The sequence below is a fragment of the Podarcis liolepis genome (genome assembly GCF_965112155.1).
Source record: "Podarcis liolepis genome assembly, chromosome: 12".
In the NCBI taxonomy this organism is placed as follows: Eukaryota; Metazoa; Chordata; class Lepidosauria; order Squamata; family Lacertidae; genus Podarcis; species Podarcis liolepis.
Genome location: NC_139563.1, coordinates 46,335,536 through 46,353,274, shown reverse-complemented (window position 1 = coordinate 46,353,274; position 17,739 = coordinate 46,335,536). Strand labels below are relative to the sequence as shown.

Here is a 17,739-nt window from a genome sequence, read left to right as displayed (position 1 = left end):
TCTTCTTCTTTCTCCTCCTGTGATGAGGCTGCATTTTAATATTTTAATGTTGTATTTTAATCTTGTTTTTAAGTTGTATTCATTCAACTTGTTTTTATTATTGCTTGTTAGCCGCCCTGAGCCCGGCCTTGGCTGGGGAGGGCGGGGTATAAATAAAAAATATTATTATTATTACTCTTAAAAAGAGCCGCCTTAGATCAAAAACCTAGGAGCTTCACATCACTCCCGAGAGCAGAGTTTCCCAAACTTGGGTCTCCAGCTGTTGCTGGACTACAACTCCAATGATCCCTAAGGAGGAGGACCAGTGATCAGGAAGGATGGGAATTGTAGTCCCAAAACAGCTGGAGACCCAAGTCCTAGAGCATGTGCAGACAAAGGTCAATCCATGCACATGCAAAACTGGCCCAATGGTTGCACTGCAAACATCTCCACGTACTTGGATTTATTTATGGTCCTTTTGAGCTTCTTCTCCAGCTGTTTCATCCTGCCCATAGCCGCGTTGTATTTGGCAGCCGTCTCCTTGTGCAGCAGCTCACTTCGGGTTTTCGTCTGCTCTGCTTCCATGACCTTGACAGAGGGGGGAGAAACAGCAGTTTTGATCACAATACTATCAAATTTGACATACATGCGAGGGGAAAGCTATCCGTGAAATTCAGCACAGCCTCACTTAATTTCAAATGTTAATGTGTCTCAAAAATTAAAAAAAACAGGGAAGCTGTCAGGAAACTGACATCAGAGCAACAGGAGAAGGAGAGGCTCTCCGATTCTGCAGGGGAAGGTACCAGCACCAGGGGGAGACGCAGCTTGATAGAGGGGGAAGGAAATCAGCGTAACACCAAGGATCCAGGAGAGCAAATGGGGGAAGAGGGGAAAGGGCTCCGGGATTCTTCCTTGGAAGTCAGCGAGGAGAGCACTGGTCCTCCACTACCCACGCCCTCCCTGCGCAGAAGACTCCCGCGCAATGAGAGGCGGAGACGATTGGGTGTCAAACAGCTTTTATGCTGGAAAAGGTTTAAGAAACGCCCACAGACAGATTCTGCTAGCGACTGAGGCAGCCATGCTGAGATGGGCTGTGCAGTCAGGACGGTTTAACCCAGGCAGTTAAGCTCCCAAACGGGGACAGTTTACGCACGAGTAACTCCAAACCCCTACAGAAGCCATGCGTAACTTTCTGATCCCTCCAGCCTTGACTAACTTAGGCCCAACAAAAAGACTCCCTTACGTTCCATTACATATCTAAGATTGTTCAGTGGAGCTCATTTCGTACCATTTTACGTGACACATTCAAAACAAAAAGGGCACTCAGAAAGAAGCAGTATTTTTGACTGCTCTGCTCTTCTGGAGTACTGCCATAGTCAGAGCCTGAGCATCTGAAAGCCATGTTTCTCCAGGCGTCGGAGTTAGACTGACAGAGGTATTTGGGCTTTTAATGTATTCCAGTTTGATTGTGTTTTGGTGCCGCGAAAATTACTTAGCATTCCCGCAGATTAGGCTTCATAGCATTTCATTCTCAGCTATCATCCGATGGCCATGTTGGGCCATATCCTATATGGCCATATGGGATGGCCATATCCCTCACTGGATAACTGCAGCATCACGTGATGACTTAAATGTGTGAAAGAACCATCAGAGATCAAAACACATCTAAATCAGCCTTGTATATACAACCCTAAAAAGCTGGCAGAGAAGGGCTTTATTTCAATGCTGGGCACTCTATTCCTCCTTCACCAGCAAATTTATCTACACACAATTCGCATTGTGACTCCCAAGTTAGTGCACAGCTAATCTAGAATTCGACACAAACTAGAGGCAGTTCATACATTCAGCTACACAACATTCTTTTTTAATTTTTTTTAATTTTTACTGGAATTTTATTTACAACATAACATTAACCCCCACCCCAATACACAAATCCACCCTCATTAAATGTGAACATAACATACAATGAGCATAGCATACAACAATACAAACAACCAAATAAAAGACTTCCTTTATCCTGTATCTGGCCTCCTAATTTACTTCTAAAAAACTGTTTCCTTTGTGAATAATTATTAAGATTTTTCTAATTATAACTTATATATCCACAAAGTCTCCTGCAGACATTAATCGAAACAAGTCCAGGTATGTATTTTAGGGCACTGTTTAGTGAAGTATTCTCTGCATTTTCCCCATGTTTTTTGAAACTCTTGTCTAGTGTGATCTCTAATTGCCTGTTAATCTAGCCAGTTCAATATACTCTAAGAGTTTGTCTTGCCATTCCTTTTTTGTTGGCACAGTTTCTTTAGCTACACAACGTTCTGACCTACACTCACAGCAAGACTCATCCCACTTCGTAGCAGAAGCTGGAAAATGTAACAGTGCAAATGATTTGTGTGTCTTCTTTCCTGCTTGTAAGAGTCAGATGTAAAATGCATGCCACCCAACATTCTGCACAGTGATCAACTCCATCTGCCTGCCCAAAGTATCCAATAATTTTTAGCTCCCCGTTCTCCAAGGCAGCAGAGGCACAGGAAAGGAACAGCTTTTCCAAGGCATGCCAGCAACAGATCTTACCCTCTGAGTGGCGTGGTTGAGCATCTCCTGCCAGGCAGAATCAAACTGACGCTTGTCATCTTCCAGCAGCCTCTGCTCGGCAAGGGAAATGGTCTCTTTCGCAGCTCGGAGGACCTCCGTAGCTCTCTGAAAATCCTGGGTTGCTTTCTGAGCTTCCAACTGTGCCTAAAAGATGCGAGAGAGAGAGAGAGGCAGGGATTTAGCACAAACGAATTTCAACACGTACAAAAGAAGGGAAATTCAGACACAAAACGGTATCCTTTTATTGACTTTGTTAAGACATCACCTTGCCAACAAAAGTCCGTATAGTTAAAGCTATGGTTTTCCCAGCAGTGATGTATGGAAGTGAGAGCTGGACAATAAAGAAGGCTGATCGCTGAAGAATTGATGCTTTTGAATTCTGGTGCTGGAGGAGACTCTTCAGAGTCCCATGGACTGCAAGAAGATCAAACCGATCCATTCTTAAGGAAATCAGCCCTGAATGCTCACTGGAAGGACAGATCGTGAAGCTGAGGCTCCAATACTTTGGCCACCTCATGAAAAGAGAAGACTCCCTGGAAAAGACCCTGATGTTGGGAAAGATGGAGGGCACAAGGAGAAGGGGACGACAGGGGACGAGATGGCTGGACAGTGTTCTCAAAGCTACCAGCATGAGTTTGACCAAAGAGAGGCAGTGGAAGACAGGAGTGCCTGGCATACTCTGGTCCAGGGGGTCACGAAGAGTCAGACACGACTAAACAACAAGACAAACGAATGTGGTTTTGACCCTCCACCGACGCATGGAACCTTATGGAGAGAAACATCCATTTCTGGAGCTCTAGTAACCTGTGACCCTGAAATTTCAGGTGCCCCCCCCCAAAAAAAACTGATGCCAAAGTTTTGTGCAAGTTTTGAGCCATTTTATGCCACAAACCCGGTGTTTTGTGCTGCCTCCCAAACTGAGTAATTGACAAATCAAATCGGGGTGACGACTTAATGCCCCCCAAGCCTACCCTTGCCTGATTGATTCCAAACCAGTGCCAAAGTTGTGTGCCGGTTTGTGTGCCGGGGGTGGGCAGGGAAAGAAATGGATAATTGCCGGGTTTCAGTTTTGCCTAATGGTTCCCCATCTTGTTTTGGATTTCAGCTTGCCCTCCAATGAATGGTCTCCTTAAATGCCATTAGTGGGCAACTTCTAATTTGATTTACCTGTCCGCAGACAGTTTTTCCAGGCCATGTGGCCAGCATGGACTAAGCCACTTCTGGCACAACGGAGCACCAAAACCAGAACAGTGCACGGAAACGCCGTTTACCTTCCTGCCGGAGCGGTACCTATTTACGTATCTACTTGCACTTTGACGTGCTTTCGAACTGCTAGGTTGGCAGGAGCAGGGAACGAGCAACGGGAGCTCACCCCGTCGCTGGGATTCGAACCGCCGACCTTCTGGTCGGCAAGCCTAAGAGGCTCAGTGGTTTAGCCCAAAGCGCCATCTACATCCCTTCTTAGTATTTTAGGGCTGGGCAATATCTGGTTTCCAACCTTGCGGTATGTCACCAACTAAACATTGTGATATACTGTTATATGGAATGTCTAAAATAAGAATGGACCTATGTAGAGGTTTTGGCTGGCTTCACTGTTTTTCCTGCACCGTGAATTTTGCATAGCACACACACATCATGATTTGCAATATATTGCCAGGTTAAAAAATTATGAAACCAATATCATGATATGGACTTCAAACTGTTTTTTGACAATGTATCAATTTATCACTCAGCCCTAATCTGTACATGATGAGGGAAAGGAATTTTTTCTCCTTCTCTCTCCTCCTTTCTTTATTTTAATTCATTTTTCCTCCCCTTGTTAAAATTCACAAATACTTTTCTAAACCTCTTTGCTGCATTCGGATGGCTTTCGGCGCTTTACCCTGAGATTGTTAAGCGCTGGCAGAAGTCGGAGGCATTAGGAAACATTTAGGAAAGCTGCGCATTATTTAGCAAATAAAATATCAGGCAAATTCACTGCTAAAGAGCTCCAGCTGAGCAGGCCAGCTTGCAACAGCTTAACGCGGTTCCTAAGCTTCCCTGCCAACTGCTTGCTTGCAAGGAATAAATGTATGTTACGCCTCCCAAATTCCTTTGGCCACATAATATATTTAAACATGATGGAATGATTATCATTGTATAATCCTTAAACAGCCATTGGTTGTGCACTTATGAGCTTGTTTGTCATAGGTGCTGGGGGTTGCCAATCTACGCAGTGTTGGTTATCCTATTTTATAAGTTATGGGGTTGCCAAAAGCCAAGCCATTTGAATTTATTGTATTTTTCCGTGTATAAGATGCCCCCATATGTAAGCGACCCCTATTCTTTTAACCCAAAATTAAGAAATTAAGTTGTTTAGCTTTTTTGGGGGGTGGGGGAGGTCACTTCCACCAATCGCTCACCCGCCTGCCTGCCCGCCACTGCCAATTGCTTGCCACTGCCAATCGCACACCTCGCCACAGCCGCCAATTATCTGCCCACTCACTGCCACCAACAGCCCACCCGCCCACTTGCCACAGCCACCAATCGCCAGGAGAATTATGCTAAGATGAAGAGATGCTTGGCAAACTCTCCCCGTGATCAACTCCCACCCGGAAACCTATGTCCCCACTGTGGAAGGATGTGTGGATCCAGAATTGACCTCCACAGTCACTTACGGACTCACTTTTAAAACCCTGTTTATGGAAGACAATCTTAACTCGGCTACGAATGCTCGCCAAAGGAGGAAAAGCTGTCCAGGTACTGAAAAGTCCTGTTTTCAACTCTGTCTTTAAAATATATTACACGGCACAACCATTTAAAGTTGTCTTTTCTAAGTGCTTTTTCATGTTGCCGTTTGAGATGCTCCGGCTAAGCTCCCAGCGCACACAGCATGAACTATTTATTTCCTCCAGCATCAAGTTCTGCTGGCCTACTTTACAACAGGAGTTTTCTTCTTTTCATGAAATCCCTCGAGAATGTTACTGTTCAAGGAACTAAGAGCGGCACAGCCAGGGAGTGTGGCGTAGTGGTTAGAGCGATGAATGAAGACTTGGGAAGCCAGGATCTAAATGCCACACAGCTCACTGAATGAACTCAGGCGTCTCTGGGGTCTCAGTCTAACATACCTGGTATGTTATAAGAGCAGGAGGTGGAGAATCAATAATATAATCCTTGAGCTTCTTGGAGGAAAGGTGGGGTATTCATGTCACGATTAAAAAAACGCCTGACCTTTACCAAATATAGGGTCCAGCAATAAAACAGGAGTCTGACCCAGGGTTTGAAATTAGCAGGGCGCCAGACGCATTTTGCGCCTAAGGATTCTCCATTTGCGAGCACCTCAAAAAGTCTGGGCGCCATTTTTCCCCGCCTGGCTGACACTCAAGGATTACTGAAATGCATGTGCTTTGAAGCCTTTAAGTATACGTTCAGGACTGACAATATGTTAAGGTGTTTAACAATAAAGAGTAGAGCGTTTTAATAATAAATAATAATAATAATAATAAATTTTATTTATACCCCGCCCTCCCCAGCCAAGGCTGGGTTCAGGGAGGCTAACAAGCAATAATAAAAACAAGTTGAATGAATACAACTTAAAAACAAGATTAAAATACAACAATTAAAATGCAGCCTCATCACAGGAGGAGAAAGGAAAAAGAAAGAGGGGGGAAGGAATCAAATTGGCTCCAAGCCAAAGGCCAGGTGGAACAACTCTGTCTTGCAGGCCCTGCAGAAAGAAATCAGATCCTGCAGGGCCCTGGTCTCATGAGGCAGAGCGTTCCACCAGACCGGAGCCAGTGTTGAAAAGGCCCTGGCTCTGGTTGAAGCCAATTAACTTCCTTAGGGCCCGGGACCACTAGGGTGTTGCTATTTATGGACCTTGAGGCTCTCCGTGGGGCATACCGGGAGAGGCGGTCCCATAGGTACGAGGGTCCTAGGCCGTGAAGGGCTTTAAAGGTCAAAACCAGCACCTTAAATCTGACCCTGTACTCCACCGGGAGCCAGTGCAGCTGGAAAAGCACTGGGTGAATATGCTCCCATGGCAGAGACCCCGTGAAGAGCCTCGCTGCAGCATTCTGCACCCGCTGGAGTTTCTGGGACAACTTCAAGGGCAGCCCCGCATAAAGCGAATTACAGTAGTCAAGCCTGGAGGTGACCGTCGCATGGATCACTGTGGCCAGGTCGGGGCAGGAAAGGTAAGGGACCAACTGCTTGATGCGGCAAAGGTGGAAAAATGGCGCCTTGGCTGTTGCTGTTACCTGCGCCTTGAAAACTGATGTACGGTACCAATATTTTTATTGTAAACGCCAAATTAAACGTAGTAACAAGTTCTGCTAAAAATGTGATGTTAGCAATGTGTCGCTTATGTGAATTGCGTATTAATTCATGCTTATCAAAATAATAATAATAAAGTGCTGCTGAACGCCCCACAGGGGCGACTAGACGTTCTGTTCTGGTACCCACAACCCAAGTCCCAGAAACCATTTGGCTCCTAGCTTTCCCACCCGCGTTTCTGACACTGGTCTGACCCCGGGTAAGCATGACTGGAACACACGCCAAAGGACTCATGAGTTCTACTGGATAACAGCGTAAAATGATTTCTGAAATCATTTTCATAAATTGAAAATGACCCCACAGCTTGTGCTTTGGCCCAGAACAATCAAGGTCATTTTCAAGTCTATTAACAGCAGAACTGTACGGAAGACATTGAAGCCAATGCCATTCTAGTGTGGGTGGTCAACATGCGGAAACCTGCTTTCCTTTCTCCTTGCCACCCTTTCCTCAAAGAAAAACAACTAGAAATGTGATCCTAAAACAGTTCCAGGAGGCGTGTGTGTGTGTGTGTGTGTGTGGAATCACTTGAGATCACAAAGAGAACTTCCATTATTTCCACACACAAAGACCACAAGCAACAGCCCAACAAAGGACGACTTTATAAGAAGCCTTTCTCTCCCTCTCCCTATTATGGTTCAAGCAAGATACGGTTCACTCATTGTGAACAAAACACAAATCATGCCCCACACCCAAAAAAGTAGCAAGCGCGTTCCTTCCATCATCCTCAAAGCTGGCACCGAGGACTGTCAAACCAGCATCTTCCCAAGAAATCTTTGTGGCACTTCCGCAGAAACTATTTCAACCTCTAAGGGACAAAGGAAGACAAGAGAAGGAACCCCACCCTCCAGGCAGTAAATCAGAATTCAGAAAGCCGTAACCATATCTCTGTGGTATCAAATGTGTCACTGAACCAGTGTTTGAAATTAGGCAGGCGCCAGGCGTGTTTTGTGACTGGCGCAGGGGTCCAATTGCAACCACATGGAGCGCTCTGGCTGCCAGGTTGGCAACTGACGTCTCCATCTGGCTGGCCCTCCAGCTTCCTTAAGCAGCTAAGCAGAAGAGCTGTATCTGGAAGTAATAATAATAACAACAACAACAACAACAACTACTACTACTACTACTACTACTACTACTACAACAACAACAACAACAACAACAACAACTACTACTACTACTACTACTACTACTACTACTACTACTTTTATTTGTATCCTGCCCTGCCCGGCCGAGACCAGGCTCAGGGCGGCTAACATCAAATATAAACATTGATACAAAATCAAACAATAATTAAATCACCTCTTAAAAACAAGTCAGGGTAAAATTTTAATGTTGGGTGTATCATGTGTTCTTTATATTCTGTTGGAAGCCACCCAGAATGACCGGGGCAATCCAGTCAGATGGGCAAGATGGTGATGGCTGTTTTATAATGATGATGATGATGATGAGATCACAGCTTTACCGTATTTTTCGCTCTATAGGACGCACTTTTCCCCTCCAAAAATGAAGGGGAAATGTGTGTGTGTCCTATGGAGCAAATACAGGATCCTCGGCTTCGCCGCGACGCACCTGACCTGGAACCCGGAGGAGGAACAGAAGGGACTGCTTCTGTTCATTCTCCCGCTTCGCAGCGACGCGCCTTTCCAGCGAAGCCGGAGGAGGAACAGAAGGGTCTCCTTCTGTTCCTTCTCCAGCTTCGCTGAAGGGTGCTACGCCTTCTCCCTCTGCGCAGCGTCTCTCCTTCACAGGAGAGGTGCTGCGCAGAGAGGGAGAAGGCGCAGCGCCCCTTGAGCGGCGCGCCTGTCCCGCGAAGCCCGAGGAGGAACAGAAGGGTCTCCTCCTGTTCCTTCTCCCGCTTCGCAGTGACGCTCCTTTCCAGCGAAGCTGGAGGAGGAACAGAAGGGTCTCCTTCTGTTCCTTCTCCAGCTTCGCTGAAGGGCGCTGCGCCTTCTCCCTCTCTGCGCAGAGAGAGAAGGCGCAGCGCCCCTTCAGCGACACGCCTGTCCTGGCTTCTGCTTTAGCCCTGCGCAGCCTCTTCGGGCAGGGGGAGCCTTCATCCCGCTGCCCTGAAGAGGCTTGGCACGGTTATCCCAGAAGCCAGAACAGCCACACGGTATCCCAGAAGCCAGATCCCTCTTGCTGTTCTGGCTTCTGGGGTTCAGAATGTTTTTCTTGTTTTCTGCCTCCCAAAATTAGGTGCGCCCTGTGGTCCGGTGCGCCCTATGGAGTGAAAAATACGGTATATGGATCACCACAAAATAAACAAACAGATAGGGGGACAGGAGACCCTTGCTTACTGTGCTCTAGAGCAGCATTTCCCAACTGGGGGCCCCCGGGATATTCCAAGGGGGCCACAGGTGAAAATCGTGTAAATGGGAGGCCACAGCACATGGCTAGGGGGCCACAGAGGGAAGTGAGAAGAAAAGAATCTTTAAAATGAAAAAAAGGGCGGTGGTGGGGTGGCAATGGGTAGGGCTGGGCGAGCCAGAGCTGCTTGTTGCTGCCGCCAATGCTGAGCCCGGTGGGAGCCTGGGTCTAACTCTGCAGGGCGCAGGCTGCAACCCACCCCAGCGCCTACTGGATCAGGGCCTTCAGATGTTGGAAGGCGTGGGGTGAAATCCACTCCAGCGCCTAGCCGAGCAGGGTCGTCTGTTGCTGCCGACTTGCTTCTAGTAAATAACTGTCTACTCAGAAGAAAGTCACAATGCGTTCAGTGGGCCTTACTCCCAGGTAAGGGAGGGAGGGCTATAGTGTTTTATCTAGACAGCCAGGGCTCTTCTGAATGACAAGATAATTTTGCACCAGGTCAGCGAGGACCACTTGCTTTTTCAAATTCTCCCATATATACAAAACTCCCTGTGCGCCTTTTTGAACCATATCTGCAGGTGTGTCAAATAACTGGGGTTAATTAAGTGTTGTTTAATTTTTATAATACATGGAAGATGGATCTTCCTCGGGAAGATCTGGACTCTCCATTCCTTGGAGGTTTCTAAGAAGAGGTTGGGTGGCAGCTGCCGCCCCCGCCCCCCCCCCCCGGCTACACCCATGAGGAGCACAGGAAGGAAACAAGATCGGAAGGGGGCCACAGGTGGGAAAAAAAGGTTGGGAAACACTGCCATAGAGGCTCTTTCAAGATCTTGCAGGACCGTCGAGAGATCCCACAAGCTCTAAGAAGGCCCTGATCTTAAAAGAGCTTGGATGTGGAGGGGACGGTTCCAGAGATTGTTCTGGCTGCTGCAATTTTGCCTTTACAGTGGTACCCCGCAAGACGAACACCTCAGAAGACGAAAAACTCGCTAGACGAAGGAGTTTTTCGCTTTCCTAGCCGCTTCGCAAGACGCATTTCCCTATGGGCCCGGACCTCTTTTGAAGCAAGGGGCGGCGGGGAGAAAATCGCTTCTCCCCGTTGCCAGCCCCGCAATCTCCGGGGACAGAGGGGAAGGCGCGCGCGCCTTCCCCTCTCTCCCCGGACCCCTTTTGAACCAAGGGGCGGCAACGGGGAGAAGCGATTCTCCCTGCTGCCCCTTCCCTTCCTTCCCTTGCTTTAAAACAGGTCCGGGGACAGAGGGGAAGGCGTGCGGCGCTTCCCCTCTGTCCCCGGACGGTCTCCATAGGAACGCATTGATTGATTTTCAATGCATTCCTATGGGAAACCGTGCTTCGCAAGACAAAAAACTCGCAAGAAGAAAAAACTTGCGGAACGAATTAATTTCGTCTTGCGAGGCACCACTGTACATGCAACTGCTGGAAATGCAACTGTCACATAAATTGCGATCTCCCTTTACATGAAAAGTATCCTAAGAGCTCCAGAAGCAATGAGTCTTTTGGAAAATGCACTATAATACTATTCATCTCAAAACACTTAAAGCTCTTTTAAAAAATTAAACAATTTTTAAAGCCCTGCCACTCTGTCACAACAGAATAGCGGAAGCCTAACTTATCCAAACCGAACAGCCACACCAGAGCAGCATTCAAGCTGAAATTGCCCAAGACAGCCTTTCCCACAAACAAGAGTTCATCGGTTACTTATGCAAGCCTTATCACAACTGACAGCAGGCAAAGGCTATCCGCTTTAAAGCCACAGGCCAGGAAGGAATATTTTAAGTTCCAGCAGACAACACAAAAAACTCTGCCTTATCAACATGACCCCATCTGCAGAAATAGGCATTTGGGCTCTCCCTCGCGCACAAAAAAGAAATATTTGTGTTAAATTATGTTTACCGCGCTTTTACTCTCTCAACACACACACTGGAAAAAAGCAGGAATATGTTACATGCTTAGCATTACTGGCAGATGCACAGAGACTGTGTCAGGCTTAAAGGTCCACCCAGTGCTGTTTTTCTAGAAAAAGAGGTGACGGAACTCACCAGGAAAGCCTCCCTTGTTCTCTTATAATGGCAATGGCGCCCACCTGAGAGGGGCCGGAATGGCGTTCCGGAGTGTTCCGGCTGGGAAAAAAGCCCTAATTCCACTTATGAAACATTCACATTTGGGAATCCTATCACAAGCATGAGGAAAAAGCAGTCTCTTCAAAGATGAATGAGGGATATGGGAAACAGGATTCAGAGCCCATGAATCAGACCGTTATATAACTGGATTCTTGGACTATGGCTGGGCGATGTAGCGTTCAAAACTGGCTTCAAGTCCATATTGTGATACTGGTTTTTGACCTGGCAATATATTGCGAATCATGATGTGTGCGCGTGCGCGCTATGCAAAATTCACAATGCAGGAAAAACCTAGCAATGTTTAGCTGGTGATGCATCACAAAATTGAAAACCAACTCCATCCTTATTTCAAATCACCCGCCCTACCATTCGCCTCTACATTGTTCCATCTTTATTTCAGACATCGTGATAAATCAGTATATCGCAATGTTTAGCTGATGATATATCGTGATGTTGAAAACCAGATAATTGCCCAGTCCTATCTTGGACACAGTGAGGGACGCGGGTGGCGCTGTCGGTTAAACCACACAGCCTAGGCAGGAGCTGGGACCGAGCAACGGGAGCTCACCCCGTCGCAAGGATTCGAACCGCCGACCTTCTGATCGGCAAGTCCTAGGCTCTGTGGTTTAACCCACAGTGCCACCCGTGTCCCTTAACCTGTTTAGGGCTGGGCAAAAGCCTGTTTAGGGCTATGTGGTTTCTTTAACAGCCAGAGAGCAACAGTGTGATCATCTCTAGCAGTGAGCGGCTTATGCGGAACAGCTCACAGCCCATGATACCAAACCTGTCAGAGGCTGAAATAAAAAAATTAAAAATCATAACTGGCTGCTCTGGGGGAAACCTAATGAATGAATTCGTGCTTTGGCAACTCTACAAATCACTCCGGTGGCTGGTGTGAAATATTTCCTTTACCAAACCCAGACAACATCCTGCCTTAGAAAAGCAACACCACTTCTCTGGTTGCTAAATTCCAGAGTTTGGGGGACAGGAAATCATTTCGCTTCCTCCAGCAGCTTTTTAAAAGCAGGTCATGCTTCCATTCTTCCTAGAATTCAACACGGCGCATAAATCCAATTAAACCCAGTCACCCAAACAGTCTCCCCGGGCGGATATGGTTTCAAAAACAAGCCAAAGGGCCTGGTTTTGTCAGACGTCTCATGCCTGCATCAGTTCTGGCCTCCGAGTGACATCCAGCCTACACTTCCATGTAAAATCAATCTAGGACTTTATTAGCTGTGGCTCAGTGGTAAAGCGCATGCCTTCCATGCGCAAAGTCCCAGGTACAAGCCCCGGCCTCTCCAAGTTTGCTTTTAATCAGTGCTTTAGTCCATAGATCAATCAACTAGTTTTAGTTAACTGATTAGCAGAAACCAACTTAAAATCAGCAGGGGAAAAATTTAACTGGATTTGTGAAGCTCAGAGTTAAGCACAAAGCTTTTTCTAGACTATTTTAATTCTGGTCAAATAAAGGTTGACAAAGGGCCCTTCTAACAATCAGTAGCCTTTGTTTAGACAATACTGAGCTAAATGGACTAATAATAATAATAATAATAATAATAATAATAATACCCCACCCATCTGGCTGGGTTGCCCCAGCTACTCTGGGCAGCTTCCATAATATACAAAAACATAATAAAACATTAAAAACTCCAGGGCTGCCTTCAGATGTCATCTAAAGGTTGTATAGTTATTTATCTCCTTGACATCTGATGGGAGGGCGTTCCACAGGGTTGGTGCCACTACCGAGAAGGCCCTCTGCTTGGTTTCCTGTAACCTCACTTCTTATTCACAAACAGCAAACAACTTATAAAATACAGATGATCATAGAATCATGGCATTGTAGAGTTGGAAGGGAAATTAAACCACTTTCTAACTGTGGAGACTAGGGGACAGTGCTTGGTGTTGCCTCCCGTATGAAGCTCCAAATTCATTCATATAAAAATTTATATTTTTCAGTGTTACATTTTTCAGAACCACATTCACATTAAAATAAGCACTTCCTCGTTCATATCTTTCTTTAAAATAAACCAATCATTCGCGACTTCCCTTCTTCCCCTTCCCTGGTTCCTTCCCTCCCATCCCACATATTCTTATACTGTATTTTTCGCCCTATAGGACGCACTTTTTCCCCTCCAAAAATGAAGGGGAAATCTGGGTGCGTCCTATGGGGCGAATGCAGGCTTTTGCTGAAGCTTGGAGAGCGAGAGGGGTCCGTGCGCACCGACCCCTCTCGCTCTCCAGGCTTCAGGAACACATCCGCAGCCTAGGCAGCCCTGTGGGAGGTCCTGCAGGGCTGTCTAGGCTGCGGATAGTAGCCTGCTTCCCGGAGCGTCGGGCGTCCTGAAAGCAGAGTGCCCGGCGCTTCGGGAATACATTCGCAGCCTAGGCAGCCCTGCGGGAGGTCCGGCAGGGATGTCTAGGCTGCGGATAGCAGCTTGCCGCCCAGCGCGAGGGGCGTCCTGAAGCAGAGCGCCCCCCGTGCCGGGCAGACATCCGCAGCGTGGGGAGCCTTGTGGGAGTTCCTCGCAGGGCTCCCCACGCTGCGGATAGCAGCCTGCTGCCCGGCGGGCGGGCGGGGCGCCCTGATGCAGAGCGCCCCTTGCGCGGGGCAGACATGGGCCAGCCCCACAAGCTCGGGGGACAGCAGGGAGGCGCAGCACCGCCATCCCGCTGTTCCTTGACCTGTTTCGGTTTCCCCGACCTGCTTTTGGGGGGGAAATAAAGGGGGAAAAAATTCCTTTATTTCCCCCCCCAAAAAACTAGGTGCGTCCTATGGGACGGAGTGTCCTAAGGGACGAAAAATACGGTATATCCATTTAACTCCCTTAATCCTTTATTATTCCTTCATTATGTGTTATGCTGTTGAATTTACCTCAAACCTACTGACATTTTCACATGTTTACAGTTGATTTCCAAATACTCCACAAAATATTTCCATTCCACATTCAAGGCATTTGCTCAGAACATTCACTTGGATCATAAGCAATCACACATGTCCGTATAACATCAAGCAACGTGAGCTAAAGTTTTTCCAACTAATCAAACTAACAAGCTTGCTCCTAACTTTCTGTTCCTTTTTCATTATATATACTGGTAAGTATATATTACTGAATCATCACAATGTCCCGTTGGAGCAGATACCCAGTATCAAAGCGAGCTCTCTTCTGCAAGCTTGATGTCACGCTCCCACAGTTTACTCAAGATGGTGAAAGCAGGAGGGCACCCAAGATTTAATGATGTTTCTCAACGAAAATGAAGTGATCTCAGAGGTGAAAGGCCGCAATGAAGTGCAGGCCCTAAGGGCCTAATAAATCACACGGGGTCATGGGAGCGAAAGGGTCAAGACGGAGGCACTGCAAGCTTCCAGGGGCCACTGCATCACAACCGACGCAGGAGATTGAAGAAACAAGCCTCTCACATTGGCAAGAGCTGCAGAGACACCTCCCTAACTTAATATATGCCATATTTTTCGGTATATAAGGCGAGGCTTTTTGCAAAAATAAAATAAAAAATGGGTGTCATACCTCAGGTTAAATGTGCTTCAGGTTAAGCATTTTCAGGTTACAGACAGTTTGTGCAGACGCTCAAAATGACACCACGCGCATGTCCGGAACGGATCCCGTTTGCATCCAGAGGTACCACTGTACATCGATAGTGAATGCAGGGGGGGGGGTGCGATTAATGGAAGCAGCAAGCAGGAGATTGGCAGCGGCAAATGGGCAGGTGATTGGTGGCTGTGGCAAGGCGGGCAGGCGATTGGAGGCTGCGGCAAGTGGGCAGGTGGGCTGGTGGTGGCAGCTGCGGCGAGGTGTGCGATTGGCAGTGGCTGTGGCAAGCGATTGGCAATGGTGGGCAGGTGGGTGAGCGATTGGTGGAAGTGACCTCCCCCACCCCAAAAGTTAAACTACTTAATTTCTTAATTTTGGGTTTTAAAAAAATAGAGGTCGTCTTATACGTGGGGACGTCTTATACGTGGAAAAATACAGTGTGCATATATATGCAACAATGAGAGAAGCTGTGCTTATAGTGTCTTGCCTCAGTAATGGACTGGATGAGAGCCAACAAACTGAAGCCCAATCCAGATAAGACCAAGGCTCTGTTAGTGGGTGGTTCCCTAGACCGGATGGGTAGGAGATCGCCTGCTCTTGATAGGGCTACACTTCCTCTGAAGGAGCAGGTTCGTAGCTTGAGGGTGCTTCTGGATCCTTTGCTATCACTCAAGGCTCAGGTGGCCTTGGTGGCCCAGCTATGCCCCTATCTGGACAAAGATAGTCTAATCACTGCGAAGAAACCAGAGGCCTTTCTCCTTGGCATGGTCGGCCAATCGGTGTTAAAGAAGGACAGAACTTTTTTTATGTATGCTACAGGAGCAGCAAGAATTCTTATTGCAAAGCATTGGAAGACACAAGATCTACCCACCTTGGAAGAATGGCAGATGCAACTAATAGACTATATGGAGATGGAGGAAATGACTGGCAGAATCCGAGACCAGGGAGAAGAGTCGGTGGAAGAAGATTGGAGGAAATTTAAAATTTATTTGCAGAAATATTGTAAAATTTTTGAATGTTGAGGACATTGAAATGAATTGCAGGGGTTTTAGCAACAAGATTAAATGTAAGATCGGATTAATAATAGATAGACTAACAGGACATGAATTTGCTGAACCGATTTTTAAAAGGGATACAAAAATGGGAGACGTGAGGGAGTCAGGAAAATAAGTTAATTAGAGTGGAGAAATTAAGAAAGAAGGAATTTTTGTCTTTTTTATATGTGTTTTTCCCCTTTTGTGTGTGTGTGTGTTTAATGTCGGTATTTTTGTATTTTATAATTTTGTACCTTTTTGTCTTCCCTATTTTTTTTAAACCCTTTTATTGTTAAAACCTAATAAAATACTATTTTTAAAAAAAGATAGTCTAATCACTGTTGTCTATGCTCTGGTAACCTCCAAGTTAGATTACTGCAATGCGCTATATGGAGGGCTGCCTCTGAAGCTTCAGCTGGTGCAGAATTCAGCAGCCAGGTTGCTCACCAGAACAAGATAGTTTGAGCATATTACACCGATCCTGGTCTGACTGCACTGGCTACCAATTAGCGGTAGTTTCCGGGCCCAATTCAAAGTGCTGGTTTTGAAGTATAAAGCCTTAAACGGCTCAGGACCGCAATACCTCAAGGACCGCCTCTTTCCATATGAACCTACCTGGACCCTGAGATCATCTTCTGAGGTCCTCCTTCGTGTGCCCCCTCCTCAAAAGGTGTGGAGGGTGGCAACACGAAAATGGGCCTTCTCTGCAGTGGCTCCCCATCTGTGGAATGCCCTCCCCAGGGAAGTTCGCCTGGTGCCTGCATTACACACCTTTAGGCGCCAGGCAAAAATGTTCATTTTTAACCAGGCCTTTGGTTGATTTGGTTGACATCCTATGTCCTTTTAAAATGTGGCTCTTTTCGGGGGGGGGGGCGTGTTATTGGGTTGTTGTTTTTATCCTGATTATATATGTTGTGATCTTTTCTATGAACTGCCCTGAGATCTCCGGGTATAGGGCGGTATATAAACTCAATAAAATAATTAATAATAATAATAATAATAATAATAATAATAATAATAATAATAATAATAGAACATTATCAACAATTATATGCACTTCACAGCAGAGCCGCTTTGCTACGCCACCTTCCAGTGGATTTTGATCTTCCTATAGAAACACAGAAATATTTTCAGTCTCTAAAGTTCTCTCTTCTGGACAAAGAAATAAACTTCCTCGAGTTACCGACGATTACCAAGCACGACTGCGTCAGCAGAAGAAGTCAGCCAGTTATTGTGCTGAACTATGCCAGCTCTTTCGCTTGTCACCGACTCCGTGGCGGCCGGCCAAACATGAATCCAACTCTGCCCCATTTTCACAGACATGGGATTTTTGTTCTCAGAACTCATCCTTCCTCGCAGCTCTTGCCAAGAAGTGTTTTTACAAGACGGGGCAAATCTGTACAGTCGCATGGTTTACCGCAAGTTCCAAAACAGCAAAAAGTGAAATTTTAATGACTCTGAAGATGGCACTGGTGATTCAATCGATCGACTAACTTAGGACACATTCACACCGTGTGTTTAAAGCGAATTACTTCCTCCAAAGGAATCCTGGCAACTGTAGTTTATCCCTTGCAAACCTACAATTCCCAGCACTCTTAACACACTACAGTTCCCAGGATTGTTTGGAGGGACCTACCTGCTTTAAATGCATGGTATGGATGTAACTTTAGACCGGATCTGCTTTTAACATGCGGATTTGTTTTGTTAAAGAATAGTTTTTAAAATCAGAGCTGGAATCACTTTTGAATGCAATCACAATTTCTGGTTTTTCAGGACACTCAACAAATGTTCTGTTGTGTTCAGCTATATATGCGTGGGGGCTTA

General features: G+C 46.5%; 1 protein-coding gene across 3 annotated transcripts in view; it reads right to left on the bottom strand.

Moving 5' to 3' along the window:
* SH3BP5 (SH3 domain binding protein 5) overlaps positions 1-17,739 on the bottom strand; it is a 50,858-nt gene that overhangs the window by 11,878 nt on the left and 21,241 nt on the right. For all 3 annotated transcript variants that reach the window (XR_014517710.1, XM_083468416.1, XM_083468417.1), the window contains 2 exons: positions 2,554-2,718; positions 437-567 (listed from right to left, as the gene is read on the bottom strand). Coding sequence is in view for 2 of the 3 variants with exons in the window: in XM_083468416.1 (XP_083324542.1) it covers positions 437-567; positions 2,554-2,718 (296 nt within the window). In the remaining variant the exon portion in view is untranslated. The remainder of the gene's footprint in view (positions 1-436; positions 568-2,553; positions 2,719-17,739) is intronic.